General features: G+C 38.3%; 1 protein-coding gene across 6 annotated transcripts in view; it reads left to right on the top strand.

Annotated features, from left to right (window-relative positions):
- Positions 1-6226: 6226 nt before the first annotated feature.
- Positions 6227-22530, top strand: part of KLHDC10 (kelch domain containing 10) — a 71696-nt gene continuing 55392 nt past the window's right edge. Inside the window, exon 1 of one of the 6 annotated variants that reach the window (XM_058724277.1) lies at positions 6227-6549. In XM_058724277.1, the coding sequence (XP_058580260.1) occupies positions 6378-6549 (172 nt within the window). In that variant the 5' untranslated portion in view covers positions 6227-6377. The remainder of the gene's footprint in view (positions 6550-22530) is intronic. The other 5 variants (XM_058724279.1, XM_058724281.1, XM_058724282.1 and 2 more) reach the window with 5 other exon arrangements.

The raw sequence follows: 22530 nt of genomic DNA, 5'->3' as shown, positions 1-22530 counted from the left end.
TTTTTCATGTTATATGGCAGTCCTTGTCGTCTTCTCATTAGCCTGCAACAGCTAAAGTAATATGTTACTGCATCTCATTATGTCATTTTTCTGATGTCAAGTGTAAAAGTAAATTTATCAAAAGACAATAAACTAGTTTAATTCTGTTTCAGTCTTTCAGTTATAAAGCACCGCTACAAGAGTGTTATTTTTTTTTAGGTTTATTTATTTATTTCTACTTTTTTTTTTTTAGTTTATTTATTTTGAGAGGGAGAGAGAAAGTGCATGAATGAGTGGTGGAGGCAGAGAGAGGGAGAGAGAGAATTCTAAGCAGGCTCCATGTGCTATCAAGCACAAAGCCCGATGTGAGGCTCGAACCCATGAACCATGAGATCATGACCTGAGCTGAAATCAGGAGTCCGATGCTTAACCCACTGAACCATCCAGGCGCTCCAAATGTTTTTTTTTTAAATGTTTGTTTACTTTTGAGAGAGGGAGAGAGGGAGAGGGAGGGAGGGAGACAGAGGATACAAAGCAGGCTCTGTGCTGACAGCAGAGAGCCTGATGTGGAGCTTGAACTCACAAATGTGAGATCATGATCTGAGCTGATGTTTAACTGACTGAGACTCCCAGGCACTCCTATTTGTACTTTTTAATGTACAGGTTCCAATGTAGAACTTGAACTCACGACCCCAAGATCAAGAGTTTACTGAGGTAGCCAGGTGCGAGAGCATTGTCTTTATAACTGATGATTATAAGACTACATGGCTTAGTGCTAGAGCAATATTGCATTTAAGTCATAGCCTAAACAAGTATTCCAATCTTTTGTGATACTGCTCAAAAATATGCATGTGAGAATAGATTTTTTTTTTAAGTTTATTTATTTTGAGAGAGAGCACAAGCAAGGGAAGGGCAGAGAAGAGAGGGAGAGAGAAAATCCCAAGCAGTCTCCGCACTGTCAGTGCAGAGCCCCACTTGGGGCAAGGCCCCGGTTCCATGAACCGTGAGATCATGACCTGAGCCAAAATCCAGAGTTGGACGCTTAATGGACTGAGCCACCCTGGTGCCCCAACATGATAGATCCTTAGTGTGGCCAGGAGAAGATATTTGGGAGCAGAGGTCTTTTCCCTGAGGGTGCTGCCTATAGGCAGGTTCACCCACGGCAATGGACAGCCTCCCATATAAATCCTCAACCCAGTTCTCTGGAGTGATCTTTGAAAACTAATCTGATCATGTCACCTCTTTTCTTAAAGACTTCAATGACTCCTCACTCCATTAGGATTCAGCCTAAGCTCCTTAATGAGATTTGTCTTTCCGGTGTCATCTTAAGCAGAACTGTTTAATACCTTCCCTATCCAAAATGAAATCTTGGTTTTACCTTTGCAAAGTCCAAGGCCTTTTTTCCACATATCAAAGGCAAACTCAGGCTTTTATGTTTAAAGCTACACAAAGAAACATGGAAGCTCTGAAACAGTGGGGTGTGTGTGTGTGTGTGTTTTAAGTGGGGGTGGGATAAGGGCAAAGAGTTGCATTCAAAATTTCCATATAAGTTTTTTAGACAGGGCTGAAGTTACTGGGCTTCTGGCAACCTAAAACTTTGGTAAACACATTGGTTGCTTACCCTTTTGCTGATCAAATGCCTGCCTAAACATTGTGAGAGGGGAGCTTAAGGTTTCTATAACCCTTCAGAGGAGGCCCTTCCAACTTGAATACCTAGAGGCGAGGTGTTTCAAGACCTTCCTGAACCACTTTATCCCCCCACCCCTTTATTTTCTTGCACTCTTACAGTTTCATTCTCCTTTTTAGGAAATACTGGTCATGTTCCATTGAATTGATTTCATGACTTAATGTTTCAAAAATGCTAGGGTAGGTAATCTGCCTATTAAAAAACATAATATACATAAAAGTGCCTAGTTCACAACAGGTGAATCAATAAATGTGAGCCTTCTCCCTTCTTTTCTCTGGGCAGCCAGACCTAACCTTAGCTACAATTTATACTTTGCGTTTTGGCGACATCTGTATGTGTGATGCTTATGTGTGTAATGTTTATGAGTAGATGGTTATAATTTTTGTAATTAAGTAAACTACAGACTCATTAGTTTGGGCTTCTCAGTATCAATGCTGATTTGATCTGGGCTGATGACAAACAGTTAGTCACCTTTGACTATTCACCAAGGAATTTGTAGGATTCTGGGTCATGTTTAATCTATGACAAACTAACCAACAATCCAAGAAGTAAACGTTTTTATTTTTTATTTAAAAAAAATTTTTTTAACGTTTATTTATTTTTGAGACAGAGAGAGACAGAGCATGAACGGGGGAGGGCCAGAGAGAGAGGGAGACACAGAACCGGAAGCAGGCTCCAGGCTCTGAGCCATCAGCCCAGAGCCCGATGCGGGGCTCGAACTCACGGACCGCGAGATCGTGACCTGAGCTGAAGTCGGATGCTTAACCGACTGAGCCACCCAGGTGCCCCTATTTTTAAAGGATTGCTATACATTGATTGATTGCTAACATGAGAATATGACCTTACATTTATATAAAACATACTTTTCCATGTACTTTCTTTTTTTTTTTTTTTTTTTTATTTTTATTTTTTTAAAATTTTTTTTTTTTTTAACATTTTTTATTTATTTTTGGGACAGAGAGAGACAGAGCATGAACGGGGGAGGGGCAGAGAGAGAGGGAGACACAGAATCGGAAACAGGCTCCAGGCTCCGAGCCATCGGCCCAGAGCCTGACGCGGGGCTCGAACTCACGGACCGCGAGATCGTGACCTGGCTGAAGTCGGACGCTTAACCGACTGCGCCACCCAGGCGCCCCCTTTTCCATGTACTTTCACATGTACTGTTTTTTATATCCTGTAAACGGATAGAGTTACACGTTTGACTTTATTCAGATTCAGTTTTTTGGCAAGAATAGTTAATCATAGGGCCCACTGGGTGGCTCAGTCGGTTGAGCATCCAACTTGAGCTCAGGCCATGACCTCATGGCTCATGGGTTCATGCCTCACGTCAGGCTCTGTGCTGACAGCTCAGAGCCTGGAGCCTGCTTCGGATTCTGTGTCTCCCCCTCTCTCTGCCCCTCCTGTGCTCATGCTCATGCTCTCTCTCAATAATAAATAAACGTTAAAAAATTTTTTTTAAAAAGAATAGTTCACCATCAATGATTATACTTTTGTTAGCACACACGTAATGTCTGCTTTTTCCTTTTTGTTATGCTAGCAGCCATTGATTGTCATTGCTTACCTCTATTATTTCGTTAGGGGTCACCACCTTCCCATTTTGTTTTTGTGTTATTTCATTTTGTTTTTCATTACATTGACTTATTGACGAAACCAGGCTAGATATAGTGAAGATTGTCTCCTTGGATTTAGTTGTTTCACATGTTATTTAACTTGTTCCTTTGTGCCCTGAAAGTTTCTGTAAACTGGATGTTAGAGGTTAAATCTTGAATAGATTCAAGTGAATATTTTTTGATATGATGACTTCGTAGGTGGTATCACGTACTTCATGTTATGTTATGTTAGCAGGTACATATTGTCTCCATGCACTTAACTTTATTAACTTTTTAAGTAATCTCTACATTTAACATGAGGTTCAAACTCATGGCCCAAAGATCGAGAGTCGCGTGAGTACTGACTGAGCCAGCCATGTGCCTCTGCATGCACTCCTTTTGAAGGCCCCTGTCCAAATCATGTCAATGCGCATCAAAGTGTACCTATATTCCACATTAAAAAGTTTTGATGGCAACCTAATTTTTAGAAGGTTTTCAAAATAATTTAATAATTTTGGGGCACCTGGGTGGCTCAGTTGGCTGAATGTCCGACTTTGGCTCAGGTCACCATCTCAGGGTGTGAGAGTTTGAGCCCCATATTGGGTCCTCTGTTATTGGCACAGGGCCCACTTCGGATCCTCTGTCTTCCTCTCTTTCTGGCCCTCCCCCATGTGCTCTCTCTCTCAAAAATAAATAAGCATTAAAAAAATAATAATTTAATATTTTAAATTTAGTTAAGAACAAAAGTTTCATTTTGTTTCTGGAATTAAAACTGATTATCACATATATTTCATACAAATTATATGTGTATTATATATATTACATAATATATAATAACTACCTGAGATAGTTTTCAGTTGATTCGTTAATATAATCTTATTTTTGTAGACTTTTTTTTTCCTTTTTATTATGAAGAATTTCTAACATATACACAGGTAGGCACAACAGTATAATGAACAGTTCTTATGTCCTTCTTCACCACCCAGCTTCAGCTTATGGTTAATGTGTTTCATCTAGCTCCACATCCATTCCTCCCTTCCCATATTATTTAAAATTTTTAATTCAGATATAATCCACATAAAATCCACCATAAAATTTACCCTTTCAAGTGTACAACGCAGTGGTTTTTAATATAATAACAAAGTTGTGCAACCATTACTATTCACTGATTCTTAGTATATTCACAATTATACCACTATCACTGGTCTCTTATCATATAGATTTTTCCTTCCAAATCTCTCATTTTCCTTTGTAATTTATTTGTTGAAAAATTTGATTATTCTGTAGAATTTCCATAGTCTGGATTTTGCGGTTTGTGTCTCTGTAGTATTTTTTTTTTTATATATATATATTCCTCTATCCTCGGTATTTCCTATAAATTGATAGATATAGATATCTGTTGAGATTCAAGTTCAATTTTTCTACAAGACTACTTCATACTTATGTTTATGTTCTAGAGGCATATATATCTCATCTTTAATTTTGTGATGCTAGCAGTGGGTAATATTCAATAGGTTGATCTCTGAGTGTATTAAGGGTTGAAAAATGGTGATATTGTATTGTTCTTTATTTAGGGAATACTCCTATAAAAAGAAAATTTCCTTCATCTACTATTTGGTTTACTCAATGGTACAATTTCTTTAGAAAAATTAACATTTATTAATTTTGACTTTCATATTTTAGAGCCATAAACTTTTTTTTTTTTTCAAGTCTCAAACATTTTCATAAGCAGTGCCTTATAGTGCTTACAAGGTAAAACACCTGCCTTGAGGGACTAAAAGTAGGAAAATAAGGAGGCAGGACCACTGGTGACATGAGATTTGACCAAAAGCATATGTAGGCAGCCTCAGCTACAGCAGATTTTCTCTTTTTTCCTTGCATCACATAAGGTTCTCCTATGTAAAGGTTTACAGAAAAAAAAAGAAAAGCCACCGTACCTAAGAACCTTGAAAAGTTGTTTTCTCTGAAGAGTATATATGCTTTTCCTTTATTCATAAACATCTTTAATAATCTGTATTTTCCCACTTTGCACTGCCCCCCCCCCCCCCGTAAGTTCATAGCCAAGTTTTCTGTTTAATTTTGGAACAATAATTTGACAGTAATAATTTGACAATTACTTAACAATAAGAATTTCTGAACTGTACATCTGCAGTTTTCCTCAATCTTCATCCTCCGTACCTAGTTCTGTGTTTCTTTCAGGTGATTCAGATTTTCTACTAGCAAAAAAGGGTTTGATTGGACAAAAACATTTTCATAGCCATCAGTCATCCATGAAATTACCTTTTTCCTGGTACTCTTCTTACTGATAGGTGTTATTTTTAAAATCTTTACTAACCTAATAAGCCAGAAATGGTTTCTCATTGGAGTCTTAATTTGTATTTCCAGGATTACTGGTTAGCTTCAACACTTCTTTATGTTTATTAACCAAGTTTAAAATTGCTTGCTTGGTAGGTGGCTGGTGTTTAATTGAGGAGCTCAGCCACTCAATTCAAAGACGAGACAAATGAAACCCAGACTACCTCACTTTTATATTTAAGCTATGACTTCGCCTCTGTTTTTTTCCTCCTCCAACAGAGCCCTTTGTGTGTGTTAACAGGGAAAGGGGTCTCAGTCTGCACAGCCGGAGAAACACTGTATTGCCCCCAAACATGTGTATTATGTTCACAGCCTAGTTCTGATTTGAGTACTTGTGGGAAGAGTTCCTGAACCCTAACCGCGGCTGGAAGACCGACTATCGCCGGGACTCTTTCTGCAGGCGTGGCCTCTCTTGCTCGGCCTTCGATTGGCCCTCCTGATCCCGCAGGACTCGCGACGCGGGCTTGCTTAGCGCGGTTGATGCGTGTGTTGAGTGGCTGCTTCTGCCTTTCTCTCTCTCCACTTTTTTTTTTTTTTAGCCATAGCTATGGTTACCACGTCTCTCCCCGCCTCCCTCCACCTGCCAAGAAGGCGACTGGCCATTGGCTGCCTGTCACCAAGTAAGCCAGTCATTGGTCGCTGGTGAGGACAGGGCGCTCCCCCTACCCCAGTCTCCCGGGTCTCTTGAGGAGCCCAGCAAGGAGGCTCCGCTAGTGCCGCCGGGCCAGGGGCTGCCGGGACCCGGCTGCCGCAATCGTTAGCGGGTCATGTCGGCCGCCCAGGGCTGGGACAGGAACCGCCGGCGGGGAGGAGGCGCCGCAGGCAGTGGCGGCGGCGGCGGAGGTAGCGGGGCCGGCGGGGGCAGCGGGGGCAGCGGGGGTCGGGGGACTGGCCAGCTCAACAGATTCGTGCAACTCTCCGGGCGGCCGCACCTGCCAGGTGAGTCGTGGGACAGGGTCCTGCCAGCTTGCGGGCGCGAAGGGAAGGCGACTGCTACCTTTTCTTTTCCCCTGGCTTTCTTTTCCTTGGGAGGAGCAAAGGCAGGCCCCACGCATAGCAGAGGAACTGGGGCTTAGAGAAAAGGAAAGGTGTCTTTGAGGTCAGGGACGGAGCAGGAACACAACGAAAAGAAGCATTTTTGCTTTGTTGAAAGCTCTGTGCTGAGAGTTGTGTTTTCTTTTCAAAGGAGAGGCCGATGTTTCATTGACATTCCCAAATGTTTCGGTTACTCTCTTCTCAGTCTCATCCTCTTCCGCAGTTTGATCCTGTAAAAGGAGGGTATTGGCGCCTAGCTGTGGGACATTATTTTTTAAAGGGTGCTAAGTTGAGAGAAGAGGGAGGAACATTCCAAAGAGTGTTTTTGTAAAAACCACCTCGAGTGTTTAAGAGTTAGGCATTCTGAGACTAGAAAGGAGGAGGAAAGGCGCGGGGAGGGGAGTAGAGGGTGTTGGGATGTGGATGGGGAACAGAACCAAGAGAATTAGGAAAAACTAGTTAAATTATTAATATTTTGCAGTGTCCAGAGACAGAATCGATAACGTGGTCTAGATTTTAAGGGGAGAAAAATGAAGATCAAGAATATACTTGGTGACAAAATTATGATAAAAGCAGCTGATTGAGAATTGGAAAAATGTATCCAATGTGATTATTTTACGTTTTGGCCTACAATTTCCTATCCTGGAGTTCAGATGCTTTAAAAAACAAATCAAATCGATGTGTGTGTGCAGAGAATTTTAAAGAGGTACATTTGTAAGTGAAGTGTAGTAGAGGGAAGGTAGGGAAGTAAATATTGCACAGAATGTCAAATATTATATTGGGCAAGCGTATTTTTTTTACCTTGAAGAGAACGATCAGGAATGATGTGTTAATCATTCACCATATTGTTTGTGAATAATGTTGATTTTATCAGTGATATATTTGCTTAGCCGGTGAGTTTTGAGAACATGATGGTTTTTGAATTCATTTTAGTACCATGCCTGTGGTTCTAAGTAGTCAAAAATTATTTGATTAATTTGGAGACAACAAAGGGAATTTTGCACGTTCAATGAGACAGTTGCTTGCTGGTGATGAGGTTATTGATGTGTGTTAGAAATGCACATTAACCATTTATATGTGCCATTAAAATTCACATTGAAGCAGTTGTAAATAGTCAAATATATAATATACTAGGAGTTGAGTTTGAGGTGGTAGTATCAGACTGGGTATTTTAGAACTGCTATATATGTGATCTTTAACATGAAAAAGAAAAAAGGAGAAATCCTTTTACCTACCTCAAATTAACAGCAAACACTTCTATTTTTGTGTATTGACAGATTAGAAGATAAATCTCTTACCAAAGACTTTTACCGGTTTTCCCTCTACCACTGCGATCTTTAGGTCTTTGATCTCAGATTAATTATACCATGGACTACATATAGGCATTCCCAGGCTCCAAGAACCTAGTTGGTGCACTTCCTCACTGCCACCACCAGATGGCAGTGGAAGCCATGCTTTCTGACGTGGGGCTTAGGTGTGGAGCTATTTCTGCGTTTCCTTAGCACACAAGGCCAAGAACAGCCATTTGTCCAGAGGGAAAGATAAAACGTGAAAAATTTAAACTGTGAGAATTCATGCAATGGGATGATCAGCCTCTTCTTTCTTTTCCTTTTGATTGGTGCTTCATTCTTCCTTCCCCAAGTAGGCAGCTTCTGTCATTTCTTTACTATCAGAATTGGGAACATCTGCCATCTCAATATATTTCAAATTCTTTTACACCAATTATTTTCCCCAACATTGCATTTTGACCGTCCCCTCTCCCCACACTCATCGAAAGGTTGTGTATTGAGGTGTTTAAGAAGATTTTAGGTGCTGGTGAGGCATAGAAATATCTAGGCCTGTTTTATGGCTGACCCTGGAGGTTAAAAAAGGATTCTTTTTTTTAAGTTTTTGTAGCTAACTTTCTCTCTCCATTGACATCTAATCCCATTTTCCATTTTTTGTCCGGCTCTACCAAGACTGCCAGATACTGAGCACCCAGAACCCTTTCTTACTTTTTGCACGCAGACCCTCCATCTAGTCCCTAATGAAACAAAACACAACACTCTGGTCTTCCTGGAGTGTTCTTGCGCTCTCCTTCAGTGGTGGCATCTTTATGCATGCAGTTACGCAACCTGAAACTTGGGCATCCTCCTGAAATTTTCTTCTCCCTTGTATTTCAGGTATAATTAATCACCAAGTTCCATCTATTTTATTTCTGCTCTATAACTCCAGCTCATGCTGCCATCATCCCTCACTTAGGTCTCCTGCAGTTTTCTAAGCAGTCTTCCTGCTTCTCCTCTTGCCCTGCAATACATATAGCACACTCACCTTTGCAAGCGCAAGTCTATTCTCATCTCTGCTTACAACCCTTCACTAGCTTTTCATTGCTTTTAGCGTAAGGCAAAAAGCCTTAACATGACCTAAAAGGCACTGCATTGTGTAACTTTTGAGTTAATTTTACGTCATACGGTCTTGCTCTTAGATCGTTTTCTGCTACCTTAGGCATATCATGCTCTTTCTGCCACGAGGCCATTTCACATGCTATCCCATCATCCAAGAACTGTCTAACTCCACTTCTGTTTTTTGGCTTTTAGGGTTTTTTGTTTTTCTTTTTTAGCTTCTCTTCCATTAGAACTTAACTCGATCACACTGTGTTTTCAGGGATGCCTTCTTTGACCTTCTGATTTATTCTCTTCTCTCTATACACACTTATAGTGCCGTGTGGTTCTCCTTGGGCATACTTATCATTTATGGGTGATTCCTTGATTTGCATGATTTGACACTCTTCGTATATGCACACACACTAATTGTGTATATACGTCTGTACATATGTACATGTACTTAAATTCTAGATGGATGCATTGGCATTATATGTAAGCAATTAGTTTCTTGTGAATTTGATTGATTAGTGTGATTCAATCCTCTACAGCCCCATTGACTCTGGACAAATGGATAAAATCAAGTTCTTACACATAAAAGTAGACCACACTCTGCATTCATGGTGACAGCACAAATGATAATTTTGTGAAACCTTGTTTGAGCAGCTTCTTGCCTTTTTGCTGTCTACTAAAATGCAGTCGTGAGTTTGTGTTTGTCCCATAGGCCAAGACATTCATAGCTTGTTGGTCCTGGATTTCTAATTCATAATCTCTATACACATGGTAAAGAAAGAACAGGGAACATTTTTGTAAAATAGGTATGCAGAGGTAGAGCTCAGGGGCACCCAGATCATGGAGATAATAGAGTGCAAGTTACTATTGTGATTTCACGGTGTCAGTTTGATTAAATGTATTACCTGCGATGACAGTTAGACATTGCTGCTAATGAAAGAACTGAAAAACTGACAAAGAGAAGGAAATATGTAACAACTGGTAAAGCTGGGCAAAAACAGTACTGATAACTTAAAAATGTGAAATGTGATATATGTTGCTGATATAAAATCCAAATGGTACAAAAGAGCATATGATAAAAGGCAAGTTTTCCTTCTACCTTTGACCCCAGCTAATTGGCTTCTTTCCCTAGAAGCAAGCAATGATAAATTTTGAGTGCACGTGTGTGTGTGTGTGTGTGTGTGTGCACGTGCACGTGGAAAGAAATGGTAGCATTTCTTTGTTTGGATGGGCATTTAAAATGTTTACAGTCTTGCTAATATAAATGATGATACGATGAATATCTGTCTATATATTTTTGCACATGAGTGAGTCTGTCTTTAGAATAAATTCCTAGAAGTGCAATTGCTGGGTCAAAGGATATGTACTATTTAGATTTTCATAGATATTGTGAAATTGCCTTCCGTAAAGATTGTACCAGTTTTGTTTCACTGTTGGTGTTGGAGTGCTTGCATCCCAGACCCTTGATAATAGAGTGGGTTATCAAACTTTCTAAAATTGCCAATTTAATAGGTGTATTTTTCTTCATCTTTTCAATAGGTATGAGAACCATATTTGTTAACTTTATTTAAAACATCTGCTTATAGTTTTTATTCATCTGGTTATATTTTTTGTTCATTTTCTATCAGGATGTTTAATATTGTTTATAGGAACTCTGTGTTTTAAGGAAATTAGTTGTCTTTGCTGTGTGTTGAAGGTATTTCTCATAGCTCATCATTTGGCTTTTGACCTTGTTTATGGTACAGTTTTTCAGCAGAAATTAAAATTCGTTTGTAGTTGTAATTATCATTCTTTTTTGGATTTTAGATTTTGCATCATAAGAAAGGCCTTTCCTATTTAACTATTATTTCTGATTAAAATGAAAATTCTTGTTTTTTCTAGGTACTTTTATAATTTTACTTTAAGTTAAATGTACTTATCTATATAAAATATAAATTATGTAAAGTGTTAAGGTAAGAATCCGACTTTTTTCTAGGTGGCTACAAGTTATTGCAGTATTAAAATACTGTCTATAGGTGTACTTGATTCCTACATATAATTTGAGGTTCTTACTGGGCTTTTATCCTGTTTCATTGATCAGTTCACCTATTTATACCTTAATGACCCCATTCTTTGATTATAGTCTGCTCTTACTCTACTTGCCAGGGTTTTCCTGGATAGTCTTGCTTGTATAGCTCCTCTCCCCCATGCTGTTGATATTTTTATTGATAGAACATTATAGATTGATTTAGAGATATTTGATGTCTTTTTGCGGTTCATTCTTCTGTTCCAAGAGCAGGGAATATATTCATTTCTTGTTCAAGTCTTCTTTTGCATCTCTCAATAACATTTAAAAATTTTTTCATAAAGATCTTTCACATTTCTTATGTTTAGCCCTCGGTATTTTATCTTTTTTGTTGCTATTGTAAATGGAGTTTATAGTTTTGTTGGTTTTTTTTTTGTTTTTTTTTTTTTTAATTTTTTTTTCAACGTTTTTTATTTATTTTTTGGGACAGAGAGAGACAGAGCATGAACGGGGGAGGGGCAGAGAGAGAGGGAGACACAGAATCGGAAACAGGCTCCAGGCTCCGAGCCATCAGCCCAGAGCCTGACGCGGGGCTCGAACTCACAGACCGCGAGATCGTGACCTGGCTGAAGTCGGACGCTTAACCGACTGCGCCACCCAGGCGCCCCTGGAGTTTATAGTTTTATTATATCTTTTATCTTGTTTGAATGTGGGAATGCTGTTAATTTCTGAGTGTTAATTTTGTATCTAGCCACTTTTAGAATTCTAATACTAGCTAGTTTCCCAGTTGTCTTTTTAGAGTTGTGGGGTTAAATAATCCTATCATTACCAAATAAAGATAATTTTCTCTGCTTCTTTCCAGTTTTTATACTTCTTTCTTTCTTTTGTCACATTATTTTGGCAAGTACTTTCCAAAAAATATGAAACAGTAAGATAGTGGATCTTTGTCTTATTCCTAAGTTCATTGGGTGTTTTTGGTGCTTTCCTGTTGGAATGTGATCTGACTTCAGATTGAAGTGTACGTATTTAATCATGTTAAAGTAGTCCACTATTACCATTTTATTAAGATTTTTTAATACAGAAGTAAATTTCATCTAAAGCCTTCATCTATAGCTTCTTTGAAAATTACATAATTCTTATCCTTTGATCTACTTTTGTGGTGAGTTGTACTACTGGACCATCCTTGCATTCCTGAATCAATTCACTTTGTCACAATGTATTACTATTATAAATGTGCTGTTGGGTTCTATTTGCTAAACTTTATTTAGAAATTTTGTATCACTCCTCATAAGCTAAATTGCTCTGTAGTTTTTGGTTTATCTTTGTTGGATTATGCCACTTTCATAAAAGTTATTTCAAAGTTTTGGTTTTTTGTGCTTTTAAATTTGTGTTCTTTCTATCTCTGGCTAAATGGCATTGAAGTTAAAGGTTTGATTCAATTGCCTGTGAAATCTTTGGACCTTGAGTATTTGAGGGGAAGAAAAACTATTTGACAAATAATGTCTACTTTTATGATAATTTGGCTGCTTACAATATACATCTTTTAGGGGAAGCTTTGATAATTTTATTATCCTAGAAAATAATCCATTTCATCTAAGTTTTTAAAATTATTTTGTGTGACATTGAACAGATACTCTTTTATGATTAAAAAAAAATTTTCCTGTGTTTTTTTCTTGGTTCTTGGATTTTAGAACCAGCTCTTGGATTTATTTAAGTTAGTTCTACTATTTTCTTATTTATTACTTTTTTCTTTCCTTGCTTTAAATCCTTCCTTTAGCTTTTCTTAGGTTTTATTTTGTGGTTGTATTTCTGTCTTTTTATGTTGGATGCTTAATGCTCTTTTCATTCTAAGTGTTTAAATCATAAGAATGCTTCTAAATACTGCTTTAGTTGTGTTCTGTAGGTTATAGGCTTCCTGTTGTAGTTATTTTCTAAATATCTTGCAATTCCATCAATTCCATTTTTATTTATTTTCTTTAGTACAAGAGTAGTTAATCCCTTTATTATTTTTTTTTTTTAGCCCCCAACTCCCTAGTTAATCCTTTTAAACTCTTAACATTTCCATTTCTGTTTTCAATAGCTTGAGATACACTTCACATGTCAAACAAACAATTCACCATTTAAATACCAGGGTTTTTAAATATAGCCAGATATGTGCAGTTATTATCACAGTTGATTTTAGAACGTTTTCATCACCTCAAGAAGAAACCTCATATTTTTTAGCTGCACCTCCCTTATCCTCTTGCTTCCATTCCCCACCCCACCCCCACCCTAAGCAACCGCTACTCTACCTTTTGTCTCTATAGATTTCCCTACTGTAGACTGTCTCATATGAATGGAATCATATAATATGTGGTCTTTTGTGACTGCCTTTTTTTACTTTGCATAATTTTTTCAAAGTTCATCCATGTTAAAGTGGTGGATATCAGTACTCCATTCCTTTTTATGGATAAATAATGTTCCATTGTATGGATAAACCACATTTTGTCTATCCATTTATCCACTCATGAGCATTTAGGCTATTTCTACTTTTTGGCTGTTAAGAATAAGACTGCTATAAATTGTGTAGAGATTTCTGAGTGAACATATGTTTTCATTTCTCCTGGGTATATACCTAGGAGTGAAATTGTTAGGTCATATAGTAGCTCTGTGCTGTATGTTTAATATTTTGATTAACTGCCAAACTTTTCCAAAGTGGCTGGAATTTTACATTCCTACTAGTAGTGTATGAGGGTTCCAATTGCGTCCACATGCTCTCATCAACACTTGTTATCTGACTTTTTATTTGTATTTATTTATTTTTATTTTTTTAAGTGTATTTATTTATTTTGAGAGAGAAAGAGTGAGGAGAGGTGGAGAGAGAGGGAGACAGAATCCCAAGTAGGCTCTGCACTATCAGCACAGAGCCCGATATGGGGCTCGAACCCAACTGCGAGATCATGACCTAAGGCAAAATCAAGAGCTGGACGCTTAACCAACTAACCCACCCAGGCGCCCCCCACCAAATTTTTAAAAATTTATTTTTAGAGAGAAAGAAAGAGTGCACACATGTGAACAGGGGAGTGGGGCAAAGGGAGAGAGGAAGAATCCAAAGCAAGCTTCACACTCATCATGGAGCCTGACAGGGGCTTGATCCCATGACTCTGAGATCACGACCTGAGCCTAAATCAAGAGTTGATGCTCAACTCACAGAGCTACCCAGGTTGCCCCTGCCTTTTCACTTTTTTAATTGTGTTATCTGAAGTGCAAAAGTTTTAAATTTTGGTGAAGTCCAAAAATAAATAAATAAATTTTAATGAAGTCCAGTTTATCATATCTAAAACTCTTGCCAAATCCAGGGTCATGAAAACTTATCCCTGTGTTTTTTCTAAGAGTTTTATATAGCTTCACTTTTACATTTATGTTTGATTCTTTTTGCGTAAGTTTTCATGTTTGGTGTAGGGTAGAGATTGTCTCAGTTGGCTGCCCTGTTGTCCCAGCACCATTTGTTGGAAAGACTGCTCTTTGCCCATGGAAAGAGCCTTGGCACTTCTGTCAAAAATCAGTTGACCGTAAACATTCAGGTTTATTTCTGGACACTTGATTCTATTCTATTGATCTATATGTCTGTCCATGTGCTGTTACCTCACTGCCTCCCATGCTTTTGCTCTGTAGCAAGTTTTGAAATCAGAAAGTATGAGTCCTCTTACTTTATTCTTTTCCAAGATTGTTTTGACTATTCTAGGTACCTTGCAATTCCATATAAATTTGAGAATCAGCTTGTCAGTTTATATGAACTCAACTGAGATTCTTATAGAGATTTGTGTTGAATCTGCGTATCAGTTTGAGGAGTATTACCATATTAATAACATTAAGTCTTCCAATCTCGAACATGGGATGTTTTTAATTTATTTAGATCTTCTTTAATTCTTTCAACAATGTTTTATGGTTTTCAGAGTTCACTTATATCTTGCTTGCCTTTCTCAGTCCTCTTGTCTGTGTCCTTTACTATGTTTTCAGCAGTGTTTGTACTCCTTTGTGTTATATTCAATGAAGATTTCATTTCTGTGTCGGTTTTATTTTTTCCTTCCATTTCTTTCCTGCTTTCAACCTGCTTATATTTCATCTCTTCTATGGTCTATCTTCTTTGAGTTAGAATCTCTTAAATTTTTTCTGCCTTTGAAACATCATTAATTTTGGTTCAGTATGGTTTATTGCCTTCCACTTCTTACCACCACAATTATAAAAGGAATAGAAGCTCATTAGTAAAATTTGGTAAGTATTGAGTGAGCACTTGAAAATCATCCATTGTAATTCTGCTTAAAAACCACTATATCAACATTTTGATATTTGCTTTCCTTTTAGTTATCAGTGAATTGTTTTTTCTTTAATACTATGTAAGTAATTACATATCACTAGCAGCAACTTGGATTCTGTTAAAACTGTTGTGTATTTAGGGGCGCCTTGGTGGTCCCATTGGTTGAGTGTCCAACTCTTGGTTTCGACTCAGGTCATGATCTCGCAATTCACAGGGTCAAGCCCGGTGCTGGGCTCTGTGCTGACAGCATGGAGCCTGCTTAGAATTCTCTCTTTCCCCTCTCTCTGTGCCCCTCCCCTGCATGTATGCACTCTCTCTCAAAATAAATAAATAAACTTTAAAAAAACAACAACAACAAAATAACCCAAAAGCTGTCGTATGTTTAAATATTTTACTCATAAACACTCATTTATATTTTCTATTATTAGGAAGAATTTGTTTCTCTATTATATGAATAACTTTTAGGTTTTCTTCTAGCTGATGTACTATTTTATTTCTTTTCTTTTTTTAAAAAAAATTTTAGTGCTTATTTTTTGAGAGAGAGAGACAGAGACAGAGAAAACACATGAACAGGGGAGGGGTAGAGAGAGAGGGAGACACAGAATCTGAAACAGGCTCCAGGCTCCAAGTTGTCAGCACAGAGCCCGATGCAGGGCTCGAACTCACAAACTGCGAGATCGTGACCTGAGCCAAAGTCAGATGCTTAACTGACTGAGCCACCAGGCACCCCATGTCCTGTTTTATTTCTCTCAGTTACAGCCAAGCTTTCAAAAAGAATAGACTCTGTTATTTATTTTAATTTCTTTTTTTTCTCTTCAATCTATTGCAGTCTTGCTTCTGCCTCCTTCATTCCACTCAAGTGCTCTTGTTAAGGTAATAACTTCCTAATTGTTCAACCCATTGGATACCTCTTAGTCTTCATCCTACCCAACTTCTCTAGATTTTTATTTTGACTACCTCCTGTACTAGAGCCTAGGAATCCATAATTAGACAAAGTCTCTATTCCTGAAAAGCTCTTAGTTATCCTTTTAGCTCTTGAACTTCTCATTAGTTTTCCTTTATCTGCCCCTTAATATTAGTATCCAAGAATATATCTGCCTGTTTATTTGTTTTCCCTTCCTACTCTTGTATTCTCCCTGGGTGGTGTTATTAATTTCCTGACAATGCCTAAATCTGTCTCCAACCCAGACCTACTTTCCTGTTGGACTGTTTGCCTATGGCTACCAGACATTACCACCCAAGTTACTGAAGAGTACCTTAAATTCAGTGTCTAAAAATAATTTCATCATCTTCCTGCCAAATCTGTTCTTTCTTCTTTGCTCCTTATCCTAACTAGTTTCGTGGCTAATTCATCCATTTAGTGACCCAAGCCAGAAACCTGGGAATCACAGTAGATTCCTTCCTTTTGCTCACCTCTTACCCAATTGGTCACAGTCTTCTCAATTTCTCCTCCTTACCCTAACTCTTCAGTTTGTCCCTTTCTATCTCTCTAACCTCACCACTGACGTCTTTGATTTTATATTTCAGCTGTATAGAAGTATTTGTAGTTAGTTGCCTTACATTCTTGGCAAAAGGTAGGTTGGAGAGAGAGATTTAAAAAAATGTGTAATTTACTGTAATACTACAGTACATTTTATTTCTTCTTTCTAGAGTGCCATTCTCCTAATTGTCTTCTAAGACCCATTCAAGTGTACTTTATACAACTTTTTAAAATTCTCTTTTTTTTAAATCTCTTTTTTAATACAAATAGTTTGTTTGTAATGAGTAGGTACTATGTGTCTGGCCCTGTTCAAGGTGTTTTATAACCATTAACTTATTTAATCCTCATAACCTTGTGAGGAAAATAACTTTTGTATCTTCTTCTCTGATGAGGAACTGAGGCTTAGAGAGAAGCTACATAACTTGCCCAAAGGTATATAGCTAATAAATGTCAGAGTTAAGATTCAGACCAGTCTGTTGGACTTCAAAGCCCATGCCATTGTGCCCCTTCTTTGTGTCACCACCTTCCTTTGTATATATATACAAAGTGTGTATCACAGTACTGATGTATACTGAATTGCAATTCTCAACTTACCTGCTTGCTAACTATGGGTTCCTTAAAGGCAAAAGTAATGTCTTACTCTTTACCGTATTCTGCAGAGATTAGAACACTGTCCAGCTCATTACTATGCTTTTAGTAAATGTTTATTGAATGAGTTGGTAATTGTCAATGTCTGCAGGTATTGATGCAAGAGAGTTATTTTACATTACATGGTCTAAAATAGATTTTCTTTACTGAGGCATTTAGCACATACAAGAGTTGTATTGCTTTTCTAAATATTCTTTTTTTCCGAGTACACTTTTATGTTGAACATTATCATAAATAGTTGTACCACTCTTCCATCTGTACCTTGATTCTGTCCCCTCCTGCCTTTCCAGAAAATGTACATTATGTTCTGTGTCTTCAACCTTTTTCTCTCCATCAAATCATTCCTATAGTGTTATGGCTTTAAGTTTTATGTCTTCTAATCTCTCCTTTTCCTTTTTTGTTTTTAAGTTTATTTATTTATTTAGAGAGAAACAGAGAGTGTGAGCAGGAGAGGGGCAGAGAGAGAGAGGGGGAGAGAGAATCTCAAGCAGGCTCTGTGCTATGAGCCCAGAGCCCAATGTGGGTCTCGAACCCATGAGCTGTGAGATGATGACTTGAGCCAAAATCAAGAGTCAGACACTTAACCCACAGAGCCACTCAGGTGCCCCTCTCCTTCTCCTTTGATAGCCAAGTTTGTGAAAGCATTGACTAGAGTTGCTGTCTTAATCGCCATACCTCCCCATCACGTCTTTGAAGTAGGTCTTGTTAAAGTCACAGAATGACTAATGTGTTATCAAATCAAACGAATGTTTTTCAATCTCCATTTTATTTGATCTCTCTTCATTTTAAAACATCCTTTTCCGTCAGCTTTCTAGGTGTCGGATCTGCTCTTCTTATTATGAGTCTGACCTCTCATACCCAGTCTTAATTTTGTCAACTCTTCCTTTTCGACCAGGCCTTAATGTGAGTTCTCAAGTCATGATCCTATGCCTCCACCCTTTTTTTTTTCCAAACTTAATTTTAAGTATTCTCTTCCAAATCCATGGTTTTCAATTTTTATCCATATGCCAATAAGTAAGGCCACTTTCTAACCTCTGCCCAAATCTCTCTTGAGGGCCATATACTTACTGTCTTCACGTCTTCACTTACATGCCTTATATCCTTCAAGTTCTGCATGTCTGAAACTGAATTTGTGACCTTTCCTTATTCTAAAGGTGAAGGGAAGCTATTGGGCAGTTTTTTTTTTTTGTTTTGTTTTTTTTTTTTTAATTTTTTTTTTAATGTTTATTTATTTTTGAGACAGAGACAGAGCATGAACGGGGGAGGGCCAGAGAGAGAGGGAGACACAGAATCGGAAGCAGGCTCCAGGCTCTGAGCCATCAACCCAGAGCCCGACGCGGGGCTCGAACCCACAGACCGCGAGATCGTGACCTGAGCTGAAGTCGGACGCTTAACCGACTGAGCCACCCAGGCGCCCCTATTGGGCAGTTTTAAGCAAGGGATTGATAAGATGTGATTTACATTTTTTTAATGTTTTTTATTTAAATTCCAGTTAACATACAGTATAATATTAGTTTCAGGTATACAATATAGTGATTCAACGCTTCCATATAATACCTGATGCTCATTACAAGTGTGCTCCTTAAACCTCATCACCTATTTAACCCATCCCCCCACCTACCTCCATTCTGGTAACCATCAGGTTGTTCTCTATAGTTAAGAATCTGTTCTTGGTTTGTCTCTCCCTCTCTTTTTTCCCCTTTGCTCATTTGTTTTGTTTCTTAAATGCCACATATGAGTGAAATCATATGGTATTTGTCTTTCTCTGACTGGCTTAACAGTCCAAGTGTCTGTTGACTGATGAATGGATAAAGATGTGATATGTATATGTGTGTACACACACACACACACACACACACACACACACACACACTGGAATATTACTCAGTCATAAAAAAGAATGAAATTTTGCCATTGGAAACGACGTGGAGCTAGAGAATAGTATGCTAAGCAAAATAAGTCAGTCAGCAATTTACATCTAAAAAATTTTTTTTAAGTTTATTTTTCAGAGATAGAGATAGAACATGAGCAGGGGAGGGACAGAGAGAGGGGGAGACACAGAATGCGAAGCAGGCTCCAGACTCTGAGCTGTCAGCACAGAGCCCGACACGGGGCTCAAACTCACAAACTGTGAGATCGTGACCTTCAGCTGAAGTTGGAGGCTCAACTGACTGAGCCACCCAGGTGCCCCAGCAATTTATATTTTTTAAAACTCCCTCTAGCGGCTGGATGGAGAATGGAGTGTGGGAATTGGCTAAGGTGAAGCATAAAAGCCATTTAGAAGACTTGTAGTTGTCTCCTCAAAGGATTATGGTGGCTTGGACTAGGGTATAGTGGTATAGGTGGTGAGAAGTGATTGAATATGAGATGTATTTTGAAAGTAGCATTTTTTTAAAGTTTATTAATTCTGTGAGAGAGACCACACGTGTGTGTGTGTGTGTGTGTGTGTGTGTGTAAGCAGGGGAAGGGTAGAGGAGGGAGAGAAAGAATCCTAAGCAGGCTCCGTGCTTTCAGTGCAGAGCCCGACTCAGGGCTTGATCTCACGAACCATGAAATCATGACCCGAGCCAAAATCAAGAGTCGGATGCTTAACCTACCGAGTCACCAGGTGCCCCTTGAAAATAGCATTAACGGGATTTACTGTGAGGTATGAAGAGAGGAATCATATGTTTCTGTCTTGAGCAACTGGATGGATGATGGTGTCATTAAATGAGATGGAACAGACGGGAAGGAGCAGGATTGTGGGGGTAAGTCAAGAATTTTGTTTTGGCTATGTTAAGCATGTGATGCCTATATGACCTCCACGTGGAGAATATGGGGTAGGCAATTTTCATATATAAATCAAACTTAAGGGAGAGGTAGAGGGTCAATATATAAATTTTGGAATTATTAGCATATAGATGGTATTTTAAAGCTGCTGGGCTGGATGAGATCACCAAGGAAGAGTAAAAATAGAAATAAGCACAGAAGACTAACTTGAAGGTGGGAAGGAAAGCAGAAGCAAGCAAAGAAGGTCCGTAAAATAAGAGGAAAACCGGGACTACTTGATTTCACACAAGCCAAGAGAAGAAAGCCTTTCAAGAAGGAGGGAGAGGTCATCTCGTTCAAGGCTCTAAAATGATGGACTCTAATACTACGGTGCTCTAGTTACCATTGTCGGTGTGGTAGGCTTTGGTGGGCTGGCCTACGGACCTATGAACTGTTTATAACACAGTTCATATCACAAACCGAGATATAAATTTAGAATTTTGAAGCACAGCCTAATTTTTAATAGCCTCTATACTTTTTAAGGTTCACTTTGTTTTTCCTTCCTGAACTATTTTTAAGACCTTTTTAAAAGCAGTTTTTTAGTGGTTTTGAACCCTAAGATCACTAGACCAGATTACCAGTTATCTATACTGAGCAAACTTGTAGAATGAATAAAAGTTATGCTCAGGCTAAAATATGTAAATATGATTTCCTGTTGTTGGACTCATCCTAGCCTATCCCCTAATATCTTTTCATAACTTTTTTAACTAAAAAGCACTACATAAATATGGTAAAATCAAATAGTATACAAAGGAGACAAAATTTCCCTTCTGCCCTAGATCCCTAGTTCTCTAGACTGTCTCCAGGGGAATCATCTGTTAAGAGTTTCTGGTGTACCTTTCCAGAAATAGAATTTGCATATGTATGCATATAGATACATTGTATCTTCATTTTTAAGCAATTAGAGTACAATATAAAGTATTCTTTATGAACCTATCCTTTTTTTTAACTAAAAAAATATTTTGGGGGTAGTTCTATATTACTATTTAGATTTTGATTGATCTGATTGATCTGAGTCTTCTTCATGGCTGAAAGTATTGTGTTATATGGATGTACAGTAATTTACCATTCATGCAATAGATACTTATTTTTTTTTTTTTTAATTTTTTTTTTCAATGTTTTTTATTTATTTTTGGGACAGAGAGAGACAGAGCATGAACGGGGGAGGGGCAGAGAGAGAGGGAGACACAGAATCGGAAACAGGCTCCAGGCTCCGAGCCATCAGCCCAGAGCCTGACGCGGGGCTCGAACTCACAGACTGCGAGATCGTGACCTGGCTGAAGTCGGATGCTTAACCGACTGCGCCACCCAGGCGCCCCAATAGATACTTATTTAAACTGTTCCTCATCTACAATTTGAAAATATTGCTGGGGCGCCTGGACGGCTTGGTTGGTTGAGTGACTTTGGCTCAGATTGTGATTTCACGGTTCATGAGTTCAAGCCCTGCATCCGGGCTCTGTGCTGACAGCTCAGAGCCTGGAGCCTGCTTTGGATTCTGTGTGTGTGTCTCTCTCTCTGCCCCTCCCCCACTCATGCTCTGTCTCTCAAAAATAAATATTAAAAAAAATTTAAAGAGAGAGAAAACATTCCTGCAATGCATAGTGATAAATATTACCAACTTACCCATATAATGTCTGTTTTTAAAGTTTTCTTCAAGTTATGGAACTAAAAACTCATGCTTCTATTTATCCCTTTATTTCACTCAACTTTCCCATCCATTTTGTCTGGGAGTGTTTAGGTGTAATCCTCATAATAATAACACTAGGAACTTTTATAAACATAACCCAGTGAGGAGTAGGTACTGTTATTGTTCCCTTTTCACAGAGAAGGAAGCTGAGACCCAGCATTTCTTGTCTAAAGCCATTAGCTAACTAGAGACAGAGCCAGAATTTGGAACAATCAATGTGGTTCTAGAGTCCATGCTCTTAACTCTGTGCTGTATTCTCTGCTGCCCGTCCTTCGCACTTCTTTCTCTTACTAATGTAATTCAGGCCTTCACTGCCCTATAACTGGATTATACTAATTAATGTTTCTGTCATTTCCTGTCTTCTTCTCGTATTCTATTCTATATACTGAAACAGGATTAATCTTCCTAAAGCAAAACTATGGTTTTTAGGATGTGCTTCCCAGACCAAAATCCTTCAGTTGCTTCCTGCTACATTTAGAATCCAACCTGATATCATGTTCTTATTATATTTGCTATACGGTCAGTGAATTTACTTCAAGCTTTATCTAAGATATCATTGATTTGTCTATAAAATTAGACAGTGAAATT

The sequence above is a fragment of the Neofelis nebulosa genome, chromosome 4, assembly GCF_028018385.1.
Source record: "Neofelis nebulosa isolate mNeoNeb1 chromosome 4, mNeoNeb1.pri, whole genome shotgun sequence".
In the NCBI taxonomy this organism is placed as follows: Eukaryota; Metazoa; Chordata; class Mammalia; order Carnivora; family Felidae; genus Neofelis; species Neofelis nebulosa.
The sequence above is the reverse complement of the archived record's forward strand: the minus strand, read 5'-3'. Positions and strand labels throughout refer to the sequence as shown.